Source organism: Heterocephalus glaber, unplaced genomic scaffold (assembly GCF_053883595.1).
Source record: "Heterocephalus glaber isolate CG9 unplaced genomic scaffold, H.glaber_assembly_v1.0 deba00001744, whole genome shotgun sequence".
In the NCBI taxonomy this organism is placed as follows: domain Eukaryota; kingdom Metazoa; phylum Chordata; class Mammalia; order Rodentia; family Bathyergidae; genus Heterocephalus; species Heterocephalus glaber.
Window position 1 is genome coordinate 5,775,590 of NW_028258450.1, and position 12,858 is coordinate 5,788,447.

General features: G+C 53.7%; 2 protein-coding genes across 6 annotated transcripts in view; both read right to left on the minus strand.

The window, feature by feature from the left end:
* Positions 1–12,858, minus strand: part of Il4i1 (interleukin 4 induced 1) — a 36,336-nt gene that overhangs the window by 12,969 nt on the left and 10,509 nt on the right. The window lies entirely within an intron of this gene.
* Positions 1–12,858, minus strand: part of Nup62 (nucleoporin 62) — a 23,808-nt gene continuing 10,950 nt past the window's right edge. For all 3 annotated transcript variants that reach the window (XM_004866851.3, XM_004866850.4, XM_087200579.1), the window contains exon 2: positions 1–3,502. In XM_004866851.3, the coding sequence (XP_004866908.2) occupies positions 1,882–3,438 (1,557 nt within the window). In that variant the 5' untranslated portion in view covers positions 3,439–3,502 and the 3' untranslated portion in view covers positions 1–1,881. The remainder of the gene's footprint in view (positions 3,503–12,858) is intronic.

Consider the following 12,858-nt stretch of genomic DNA (forward strand, 5'->3'; position numbering starts at 1 on the left):
TGTAAGGAAGCAATTAAGCTTTACTCATTTAATATGCAAATAGAAACATACGTTAAAAATGAACACTCAATATTCTTTATCACATGACTCCTGTCAGTTATGACCTTGTGGGCACTGAAAAATACCATTCCATTTCCTAATTCCAATGCCAGATCTGGGTCTGGTACGAAACAGGTGCTCCAATAACAGATGTGGAAGGAATGAACAGCTCAAATATAAGCTGCTTCTTTTCCAGGGGAATTCAAGGCCTCCTTTTGGGAAGAGGGGCCAGATCAGGGTCAAGGCCCATGGATTGTAGAAAAATGCCACTGTGTTGCAGGAAGCTCTCCGGAACAGCAGCGGGGATTATTGGGGTTTCTTTCTAGTTTATTTCCCTCCATCTCCTATGGCTTCAGCAGGAACAAACATCCTGCAAAGCCCAAGATGGTCCAAGAAGTTCTGGAAACTCGGTTACAAATTGCCAAATGTGTGGCCTAGCTTAGTGGCCCCTGCTGAGGGAAGCAGCGGGGGCAGGGGCTGAGATAGCAAGGCGCCAGAACCCCAGAATGAACCCTCCCACACGACCTGCGACCTGGCTTTACCTGCTCCCCACTGCTGAGGCATAACCAGAGCCCTCCAGCTAGCTCAGGTGCCGGACAGTAAGGAATGCTGCTGAGGAGGGAATGTCTGCGGCTGAGGGATGGTGGCAGATGACCTGCTACTAACCGATCCGAGACAGAGCTCTCCAGGAAAGGGCCTGGGGCAGGCCTGCCTGCCGCTTGGACGTGTGGCCCCTTTCACAAGGGCGGCCTCATCTACACAGTGGAGCTGGTTCTGCTTGCTGCTGCCTTTCAGAGGGATGGCAGCTCACCCAGAGTCTTCTAGAACCTGCTCTCGCCAGCTTCTTCTAACACTTACCCAATCAACAGGTTTTGTTTCACACACTGATTTTATTTATAATCATAGGTATTTCAGAGAATGCAGCAAAGTATAAAAGCAAACACGAAAGACTCCTGGGATACAGCCCAGGCTCAGCTTTTGGGACACCCGGATCTTACTGTGGCTAAGTTAACTTTGGCACGAGGAGGATCAGAACCAAGTCTCTGGCAACTGAGGTCATCTCAGCAGGCCTTTTTGTGGACTGCTGTTCTGCTGGGTTTCATTTTCACTGTTCGGTCACTGAATAAATGTGACAGCGATTGCGCTGGGCACACAGGAGAGCAAGTCTGTCCCCGCCTTAGCAGCTCACAATGTAATGGTGAGCACAGTGATGTAGCCGGCCTCAGGCCCCTCCAGCTCGGTGTGCCTGACACCCAGGGCAGTCACCTGCCACCGCAGCTCTGTGCAGCTAAGAAGGGGAGGTGAGGGGAGCCCTGAGGACGAGCCGGTGCACACTCTGCCTTTCTCCATCCCTGCGCAGGCCTCTCGGCTGACTGTCTCCTCCTCTGACACTCTAGCCCACTGTCTGTCCCGGTCACAATTCACTTGTCTTAGTGGTTAATTTTCACGAGTACACATACTGTACACCAAGGCTGCCAGCCAAGGACCGAGTCCTTAACCTCAGCCCTTCTCCACTGTGCCTGTCACTACGTGCTGGACAGAGTGGCTGCCCAATCAATCCTGGCTGGGAGATTTTTCCTAGGTGAATCAGTGTTCCGCTGTTGTTTGGTGATGGGTGGGTGGGTGGCTGCAGCAGGTGAGATGGGGCCAAAGCTACACAGACACCACCCACTAGGTCGCTGCCTGACCAGAAGACACAGAGAGCACTTTCTATTTGTTAACAGGAAAAGTCAAACCACAGAACAATTTCAACACCAATTATTTGAAAGAAGGAAACAAGCCCAAATTAAGACCCGGACCCCACTCCGGCTTCGAGAGCCCAGGACCCCAGGAGGCCGGTGCTCAGTCAAATGTGATCCTGTAGCTGCGCTCCTGCTCCTTGCGGCGGCCCTCGCACACCTTGGTCACCTCCTCCACCTTCCTCTGCAGAAGGGCCGAGTTCTGGTCGATCCACTGCAGCGAGTCCATGTGTGCGTTGAGGATCTTGCAGATCTGCTGCAGTGGGTCGCTGGTGTCAGCAGGGCCTCCGGACGTGTTCAGGTGCTCGATGATGTCCTTGAGGTCCTGGGCCATGCGCTTCAGCTGGGCATCAATGTTCTCAGCCAGCTTGTAGGTCTTCTCACGCTCCTCGTCGGCGTGCTGCAGGTAGATGGTCCCGCTCTGCTCCTTCACTGACTCCTCCAGGGGGCTCAGCAGGTCTTCCAGCTCCTTCTGCTGGGACAGGATGAAGTCGAGCTCCTGGTCCAGCCTCCTTTGGTCCAGCTTCACCTTCTCCACCTCACGGTGCAGGCTGGTGATCTTCTCCCCATTCTCGATTAGCGTGCGGTCCCAGGCGTTGACCTGGGTGGCCTGCTGGAGGAAGTGGCGCTCCTGGTCCTCCAGCTCCAGGCTCCACTTGTTGATCAGGCTCTCCAGCTGTGCGTAGGTCATCACAGGAGAGGTGGATGTCCCAGTAGCTGCAACGGAGCCAGATGCAGCAGTCACACCTGCTGCTGCACCGCTGGATATTGTAGCTGGCACCAGTGGCTTTATATTCAAAGCAAAGCCGGTGGCGGCAGTGGTGCTGGCTGTGGCCACAGCGGTGGATGTTGCTGCTGAGGTGCTAGAAGCGGTTTCGGGGGCTTTTAGGCTGAAACCCAGGGTCCCAGCGCCAGGAGCTCCAGTGGTGGTTGCTGGGACACAGAGGGCGAGCCCAGTGGTGGACGAGGTGGGAGCAGCTGCTATTGAGGCAAAGAGGGTGGGCCCTGCACTGCTGGCAGTGGCTGTGGGTGCAGCTGGCTGGGTGGCCCCCGCTGCAGTGGCTGCTGGCGTGGCTGCAGTGAAGGGCAATCCGGGAAGTGCCGTGGGCTGGGCCTGGGCTACACTGCCCAGGGAGCCAATGTTGAAGCCAGAGGTCCCAGCCTGGGACGTGCTTCCACTGGTGAAGGAGAACCCTCCAGACGTGGTGGCTGGAGCTGTGGAGGTGGTAGAGGAACCGAACACAAAGCCAGTGGATGCTGTCCCCTGGCTGGAGGTGACAGCACTTGATATGGCATTGGTGAGGGTGCTGCTGCCAAGCCCAAAGCCGCTGGGATTTGCCGTAACTGGGGTGGCAGCTGTGTTGCTCAAGCTTGGCTTTGGGGTATTGATCCCTAAGGAAAAGCCAGTTGCTGTGGAAGCAGGAGTTGTTCCGAAAGTGAATCCAGTGGTCTGAGTTGCTGGAGCTTGGGTGTTGAGTGAGAAGAGGCTGGTTGAAGGGGTACTTGCAGCTGGCTGGGAGGGAGTTCCAAAGGTAAACCCTCCAGTGCCGGGAGTGGAGAAAGAAAATCCCGTTGAGGGTGTGGTGGTTGCTGTTCTCGCAGTGCCAAATGTGAATCCACCTGTGGAAGCACCAGTGCTTCCGAAATTAAACCCGCTCATGGTTTCAGACTCTGGTGGCAACAGCTACTCCAACTCTCAAAGCAAATCGGCCAGCGTCTGCAACCTTGGAAAGATTTTTAAAGCACAGGAAGTAACATGATCAGATGGCAGTTTTGGAAAGGCAACCTCACTAGCATGATGGCGCATGCTGGTTTGGAGGGTGGTAGGGCTGGATAATTACAATGGGCAGCAACCTTTCCTCTTCTCCCTGTATGACCTATACTAGGCTCTGCTAAATCAGCAAAGGGGGATCCAGAAGCACAAGCCCACGCCTGGGGGTGGGGTGCTGGGAGCTGGGTGTTCGTGGGCAGGGCAGAGCCCAGTCAGTACAGGAAACCCTGAGGCCACAGGGAAGGCAAACAGGCCCTGAATGTAGTTTAGCCCCGAGGAGGCACTTTCCCAGAGCGAAACTAGATGACACAAAATAATACCATGGGGCCTGCTGCCGGGCTGGGACTCAGCAGGGTTCTGCTGGCTGCAAAGGGTGTACGTGTATGGGAGCTGACCTGGCTTGTGCCAAGTGCCACTCTGACCTTGTACAGCAAGAGACCAGTCCTGGAAACCAACCTGGCCTGCAGGGTAGAGGCCTAGCCACTGAAGCTTTACCACTTCAGGGGACGAAGGGTGTGCTACAGCCTACCCCCTCCTCCAAGTGGTCAGCCAGGGCACTGGATGCTCCTGGCCCTGGTGACTGGGTCAAGGATAAACAGACCCGGGTCAGCAGCCAGAGCCGCCCCTTGGGTTTTTCTTCAGGTGGTGTGGGAGGGCCTTTCACTCAAATGGGTGAGGCTAAGGGGTATGCACCTGGACCTTCTCCTGGGTATCTTATTGGCCACCACAGTGGCAGGAAATGAGACACCAGAGAGTGACAGGTGGGGGATAAGGAGCATCCGGAAGCTCAAAGGCCAGCAGGGCCCTGCTCAGTCTGCAGGCTGGGATTCTGTGAAGTCTAGCTGCAGGAGCCCCCGCAGGACCACACAGGAGCAGCAAAGGTGGAGTTTACCCAGTGGGGAGAGGGTGAGGGAGCGCTGGACAGGGGCACTCGATACATGATGGGCCTGGAGGAGCGCTGGGATAGATGATGACTCTCATAAGCATCTGTGGCAGGAGTCCCGTCCCACAGCAAAGATGAGGAAATGGGCTCAGAGGGCTGCAATAATTTGTCCAGGGCCAGCAGCTGGCAGGTGGGAAGCCAGGAGCTGAGCCCAAGCTGTGGGCCTGCTGGAGCCAGTAACTTCCACTGTGCCAATTCAGGAACCTCGCTCAGCATGGAGACCAAAGTCAGGTGTCTCCCCACCCTCAATTATGGCAGCAGTTAAGAGGTGATCAGCGGAACAGCTCTGAAGAGCAAGGGCCAGGAGGAGATCATTGTAAGAGGACAGGAGCTGACTCCCTTCTAATCTATAACAGTTTCTAAATGCACTCTTTCTACAGCAAAGACACATAACTGATAGGCTTTGGGTTTTGAAAGTACCAATTTATGGAGTATGAATTCATTTTGAGGAAGTGATGGATTCACAAGCCCTTTTTTGTAATCACACAGGAGCCGGATACACTGACTTAAATAGCTCTTCTAAGCTGGCTGTTAGATTTTGGTGACAGAGGGCAGGGGGACCCTGAACCAGGTGTCTGGGGACCATAAACTAGCTGAGGCCAGCAGAAAACATCACAGGCAAAACCACACCAGTCTGAGCCAGGTGAAGCCTGTAATCCTAGTACTCAGGAGGCCGAGGCAGATGAGGATCACTGTGAGTTCGAGGCCAGCCTGGACTACACAGCATGACCCCGTCTCAAAAAAACAAAATCATTTATGCAAAAGACACACAGCAGGGCTACCACACAATTTTAAGGATACAAATACACTAAACATGGGGCCGGGGATTTAGCTCAGTGGTTCCACCACCTGCCTTGCAAGCGCAAGGTCCTGAGTTCAATTCCCCGTACCAAAAAAACCAAACCAAAACAAAAAAACCCCCAATACGGAGATGGAAGATTATCCTGGACATCCAGTGGGCCCTAGGTATAGCTGTGCGATGGTATAAAATGGTGGCAAGCTGGGCGAGGTGGTGCATGCCTACAGTCCTAGCACTTGGGCTGAGGCAGGAGGGCTGCAAGCTCAAGCCCAGCCTGAGCTACACAGTGAGACTCTGTCAACAAGCACCGCCCTCTGCAATGCATTCTCATAAAGATGGAGGCGGAGGGAGTGCTGAGGGGAAGAGAGAAGGTCAGTGCTGGTGGAAGCACAGTCAGAAGTGCGGTGCCTGAAGTTGGATGAAGGGCCACAAGCCAAGGAGCGTGGCAGCCTCCAGAAGCAGGAAGGCAGAGGAAGGGCTTTCCTCTGGAGCCCCCACATCCTTGTTTGGCCCAGTAAAGCTCATTTTAGATGTCCAACCACAACCGTGAGGGATTCAGTGTGTGTTGTTTTTAGGCACTCAATTTGTGGTCGGCTGTGAGAGCAGCCGGAGGAAACCAAGAAGAAAGTGAAGGCGGTGTGAAGAAGACAGCGTCTGGCAGATCTTAGGTGTGACGCGGGCAACCCTGTGCTAAGGCCTCCAGCAAAGTACAGCAAGGCTCTGGGGGCTCTGCTCCCTTCTGGGAAGGGCAAGTGGAGGCGGCACCCGGAAGCACAGGCAGGGCCTGACTCAGGGTGCCCATTATCACTGTGCTACCAGGCAGGCATGAAGCTGTATCTTCCCTTCCCGCCGCCGGGGAAGCCCCTGGTTGGTGTGGAGTGCGGGGGACGTCCAGCTGTGAAGTTCCTGAGAGCCAGGTGTGACTGACCTCAAGTTTAGCGTGAATTCACAGTCCACTGCCACCACCCAATGAGTTCTCAGGCTGTGACGAGAAGTCTCAATTCTAAGGTAGCAATTTCTGGGCAGCTAACCCCAACCCTAACAAGCTGGTGTGGCCACCAATGGGCCACACCCACTCTCACCCAGGCAGCTAAACTAACCTCACAAGGGACGGCGGGAGGGAGATCAGGACTGCGGCCCCAGCACACAGATGGGGAGGAGGTCCAGGAGGAAGCAAGTCGCTTATTCTCATCCACACACGACACCCTTTATTTCTACTCCACCACATGGTCCACAGGGCATCCGTACACCCCAACGTCCACCTACCACCTTCATTCTTATCTCCCTTCATTGAGAGCAGCCGGCCAGGTAGTTCCTCCTGTCAGGTATGAAGTCAGTCTCCCCATACATAAGGAAAAGACTTGGGCTTGAGTTCTGCCCCCGCCACTTAGGAGCTTTCCCGAAGCTCTCTGCACCTCTTTCCCATCTGTAGCAAGGACGCAACTGAGAAGTCAAGTGCCCGGCCTGGAGAAGCATCCACTGGGTCTATTTCCTCTTTCCTCTCCAAGCTGGATCCTATTTCTCAGCAGTCGCTGGGGAACCCCCTCCTGGCCAAGTTGGAGGAAACCCACCGTAGGCGCCCTCACCCCTTCGTCCCGAGAGCCCTCCAACCAGCACTGCCACCGGCCAGAACACCGACACGGCATCAGTCTCCGGGGTGGGACCCTGGCTGTGGCACTGTCAAAGCTCTTATGGGAGCTTCTTCGAAAGGTCTTTTCACCCCAGAAACGGGGGCCCCTGCCCCAAGCCCCAGCCTCTTATGTGACCTGCACCTCAATGCTGAGCCACCTGGAGCCCAGTTTGCTCCTAATACCCAAAGCATCGGAACAGCTACACCTACATGTCTCAGTTCTCAGGAACCCAGCCTGAGAGCTTTCGCTATTAACAAGTTGCAGCTAAAATTGTTCAGAAAAGCATTTATAAAAAGCTCTTTGCAACTATTAAAGAGAACAGCCTTCTGTGAGGGTGCGACTAGGTTAATGGTTCCCACGAGCCAATGCTCCACTGGTTTCCAACATCCCTGCTGGCAGGGATCTATTCCGATGGTGCAGACGTGTTGTCCCTGGCCTGCTCTTTGCTTCTGATGTGTGACTACACACCCTGGAGCACACTGTGGGGGCAGGTTCACCTTGTAAATGACCATGGCAAGGACTGCAGATGTGCCAAATATGAGCTCAGGATCACACTCCAGGGAGCAGCTGAGTAGGCAAAGTAGGGTTGGCTGGCCAACGTGGGGGGACTCTCCAGGTGGAGGAGGGGCCCAGGTGAAGGCAGAGAGGCTGACACAGGTGTCTTGGGGTGTGAAGGGATCTGGGCTGGCCAGAGGGGCAGTGAGTATGCAGTAAAAGGCTGTCCAGACCCTAAGGATTCCAAAGGAAGGCCTGGCCCTTCCCCAACTCCTGTTTTGGTTTACTGGGGTCTCAGGCCATGCCAGACAGTCCACACTAACACTGACCTATGGGGGGCATCAGGGACAGAGAATCTAAATTCAGCCTCAGGGGTGCTCCTGCCTACAGGACGATACCCGGGCCCTCAGGCAAGCTTCCTGGTTGCATACACACGGCCCCTGGTTTAAAGTGGAGTGAGGGCGCTGTGCAGCCAATGGGAACTGCACTCTGCTCCTATCCTAGGTAGAGACACATGGCACCTTCCTCTCCCATGATGGATGTGGTGGAGCTTGAGGTCACTCAGGTGTATTCTGTACTCTCCTTCTTGCCTTGGATGGGTGTACCAGGACTCAGCACCGTGGTGATCAGGAGCACCTGGGAGCTCCTGCCTGGTCTCTCCTGGATGAACTCACGAGCCTCTTCCCTTTTTACTCCTGATTTACTCTGGGGTAAGCTGCAACCGTGAGGAGACTGTAGTATATTTGCTGAGCCTGGGGAGCCCCAGGGAAGCACTGAGTGGTGGTCTTGGGAGGCACAGAGCCACAAGGTGGGGTGGAGAAACTGGCAGAGGCACAAATCCCATGCTAATGGCTCTGACCTTACAGTGAGGGAGCCACAGGGATGTGAGCGGGAAGGGGCTGCTATGGCCAGGGTCAGACAGGAGGGGTAGAGGCTGGAAGCTGGGGGCAGGGAGGCTGGGCAGTAGTCCAAGCTGAGACAGGGGCCTCAACTGGGAGTCTGACAGAGCTCGAAGAATTAGAGAAATGTGGAAGCTTGCACCAAAACTGCAGGTCTGTCCAAGTGAACGAAGCCAACAACAATCAGACTTGTGGAGCTTCTCCCAAACACAAACTATCATGAGCTCTAGTGTGTGCTTTTCTGCTTTGGGCTGGGGAGAGTTGTTTCCATGCCCGTTGCAGCTTCTGGAAGCCACCTGCCTTCCAAGCTTGTGACTTTGTCCTCTTTCGCCTCCTCACTCAACTGCAGGACCCTTGTGATTGCCTTGCCCGTGTGGGTAATTCAGGATCAGATACACACCCCTATTGGAGACATCTGGGGTGAAGGGGCACCCCAGGAACAGCCTCCTGGGTCACACTGTTCTGCTGCTGTTCTGCACCCCCAGGACTGTTCTCCCTCCCACCTCTGGCAGCACCTGCTCCCTTCCCATCCTGCTTTTCCTCTGCCCTGACGCTGAACCCTTCTAGCACACGGTGCCCTTGGTGATGGGTGATGTCTGTGGCCCCCTGGTCTCCTCTGCTGGAAGCTGAACCCCGTGAGGCAACAGATGTCTCCTTCACAGCCTTGGCACCTAGTCCGGCAGCTGCTCAAAAGTACTGGTTACATGAATGAGTGTCATAACGGAAAGGATTTTTCTATGCTCTGCGACACCCCTCCGGGCAAGGTCTGTGTCCCTCAGTGTTGTCATCACTTCACTCAGGGCAGTGCTGGGTGATTTTAGAATAAATAATTTAGATGTCAGGCATGGCGGCAGACACCTGTAGTCTGACTGGAGAGAGGGCAGACACAGCTTCCCTTACCAAGCCCACCGCTGTCCTTTACCTTCTCCTCTCAGTGCCTGAGAGACCCTCTGAGGTGAGACAGCTACCACACATCCCGCCCCTCCCTTCCTAATAGAAACTCTACTTCATCAGGGCAGCAGCGAGACCAGTCAAGGATTCATTTCTCAGGGCTGCTCAACAGCCTCACAAACAGGAATGCAGGGACCTAGTGCGCTGAGGGTGGGAAGGGGGCTGAAGCCCTAGGGGTGGACGGCAAACACCTGGTGGGCGCCTTCATCAGGCAGCAGGTAGTCCACGGCCTGGCATTAGAGCCCAGGCCAGACTGCACTTAAGGACGGGGCCTTTCCAGGGTGACGGTGCTCAGGGACAGGAGCCTGTAGCCCATTTGCTGTGGCTGAGCGCCTAAGCTCCTAGATTCTGCCATGTCTCAGTTTCCCCACATGAAAAAGTGAGGGTGTAAAGGTGAAATGATTTGACCCCCATCAGGGGTGTGGAAGTGGCAGGTGTATCCTTGGAGCACCAGAAACGTTAACTTCTTAACCAAGTTTATGCAGCAGACTGCCACTTGGCGGCGCTGTGACAACACTCAGTCAGAAGATACCCTGGAAGGACAGGGCTCTCTGCAGGACCTGCCTTTAGCAGGATGGAATTAGCTTGTTAAGAATTATAGGAAGAGGACTGTGGGACCAGAGATCAGAGGAGGGGAGCAAAGGATCCAAGTACAAAGGGGAAGGTAGAGAGCAGTGGCCCCAGCCAGGGACATCTGATCCCGAGGCTCAAACACCCTCACTGCCTTCTCACGGTGGTACAAGGCCTGTACCCTAGCCTGTCTTTGTGCAAGGATTCGCCATCCAAAATCCCACCTGTCTCCCCAGCTCTCCCCTGGGCATCGCACCAGCCAGCAAACCCTACATGTCAAACAAAACTTCCCGTCGCTTGCTCCAATTAAATGACTTTTGGCACCAGGGATCGAACTTGGGACCTTGCGCTTTTGAGGCAGGTGCCAGAACCACTGAGCTAAATCCCTGGCCTTAAATGACCTTTGAATCAGTTAATTTTCCCCTCTTCCTTGTATCAAAGAAAACCCTCAAAACCTCAAACACCAGACGAGCTCAGAAAGTCTGCCTTTAAGAATGGAAATTAAGTGAAGAGCAAGCGTCTTGCTAAGTGGACTTCAGCAGGGGCAGAGGGACCAACGAAGAGGCAGCAGCCAGAGGCAGGGCAGGCAGTGCTGGTAGGAAGGGCCTGGAGGGCTCCTGAGGGGCAGGGCCGGTCTGCTTGGAGACTCACCCTGACTGCTGGCAGGAGCTGCTGGTGGCCTAGGCGGCTCTGCCCAGCTCTCACGCGGCCACCTGGAGGAAGGAATATCCTCCAAACCATCATGGTTATAGGAACTCAGTCCAGGGCAGGACCACGGACCTGCTTTTCCAGGCGAAATCTATGGCAGAGACCTCAGGCCACCCTCAGCTGCTCTCAAGGCCTCACACCCCCACAGGACGAGGTGTCCTGTGACAGGACAGGCAGGTGAGTGGCACAGAGGGGCCCCACAGGTTTTCAGCTGCCCCCGCTCCCCTCTTCAGAGGCCACTCCGATTCTGCTCCTAACTTCCTCCAGCCCATTCCTCCCCGTATCCCACTTGAACTGAGGATTAGAGACGGGGGGGGGGACACGACACGGGACGGGGACGACGGGGACAGGAAAGGATGGGTGGGTGTGTGTGTCTGCTTCTCAGGGGCGGGCCAGTGATGCTCTCTGCACCGGGGAGACCTCTGGCTGGTGCTGTGTTTTCTCCCAGGCCGAATCACAGGAAACTTGACTGCATGTTTAGATGTTTAACATTTAAATGGTGAAGACTCTGTGGTGGTGAACCTATGGCATGCATGGTATTTGTTTTTCTTTTAAGACAAAAGATGTTAATGTTAAAAAAAAGATGTTAATGTAGTTGTTTTTTCTGAACTAAACCCTCAGTATTGAGGTTTAATTGCAGTGTTGGCACTTTGTGATAAATACTGTAGTGGGTTTTGGTTTGTAGCTTGGGCACTCGTCTCCAAAAGCTTCGTCATCACTGGAAGTGCTCCTGTGCTCCACCTGCCAGCCGTGGAGGATTTGCTACGCATGTCCCATTTCTCAACCAACTGGTAACACACTGGTAGACATTTAAAAAAATTACAAACTTGGCTGAACATGGTGGCACATGCCTGTAATGCCCACACTCTGGGAGCCTGAAGCAGGAGAACAGCAAGTTTGCAAGTCCAAGCCCAGCCTACAATTTAGTGACTCTTGTCTCAACATAAAGGGAAAAAAAATGGAAAAAGGGGTTGGACCGGGGATGTAGCTCAGGGTGAAGGTCTGCAATGAACTCCTGGTACCAATAAAAAAAAAGAGAAACACATACAGACACGCACGCACACACACACTCTGCGTTCCCTTGTCGCCAGCCACTTGTGCCTCTTTCCAGACATTTTCTGCAAACTTAAGCAAATACATGTTAGCCATTCTCCCTGTTTATAATAAAAGGCAGCATGCTACATACACTGTTCTGAACCATCCTTCATTTAACCCCTCAGGGTCACACTCAGCAGCTGTGTTCTCCCCACTGAGTCTCCCACAGAAGCACCAACAGATGCCAGGTTCCAAAACCCTGCCTCTGCTACTTGCTACATCTGCTATTTGCTACAGGGGGTGGGACCTAAACTGACTCTGGGATCTGCAGGTCTTCAATCTTCTCCCTTCTTTCCCTTGGAAAATACTCTCTGCCCAAAGAAGTCACTGCAGGATTAATTAGCAATTATATTCTCCTTGTCACTCCTGAGGCCTGGTACACGCCCAAGAAGCTCAGGTGGAGGGACAAACAGCAACTGTCCCCATGGGAAAACCAATCAGCTCAGACACACACAGTAAAGAAGCCAGGAAGCAAGCAGAAGGGTAGGTTTTAAGGGTTCTCCCTCTCGATGGGGTCTTGTTATGTTTCACAGGCTGGTCTCAAACTCCTAGGCTCAAGGAATCTACTGTGTCTAGCTCCTACGGAGGATTCTAGAATCATCACTTTTAATATAAATAGGACTGGAAGCTATTTGAGGAATACTCTGGTGCTGGGGTCCCTACCTTCTGCAAAGAACTGTTTTGTTTCTTTTGTATTGAACTGCTACGATCTTGCCTAACTTTTTTGGGGGGGGACTGGGGATCAAACTCAGGACCTTGTGCTTGCCAGGCAGGTGGCAGAACCACTGAGCTAAATCCCCGGCCCCTTGCCTAACATTTTAACATTTAAAGTTTAACTACCCAATTAATGCACCAGTCTTAAAAACATTTTTGGAACATCACCAAAAAAGCTAAGCTTCCCTTTAACACTATGTTGCACCTTGGAACCGACCACCTGTGAGGTACCCACTACTTCACCTACAGATCCATATGAGCAGTCACAGCCAGATAGCATGTTCTGGTGTGCTGTTGTCATACTGCAAGCATCACTCTACTACTGGTTTTCACTCCCTCTAGGTGCTATCCAGGGTGGGTGGGGACACATCACATTTACCCATACCTTTACAAAGGACACATCTAACTTTTATTACTAACAATGCCAAGACAAGCATTCTGTTCATACCTCCTTGAGCAAGGGTGCAGGTGTCTTCCCAAGCAGATCCCCAGAAGCGGGAATTG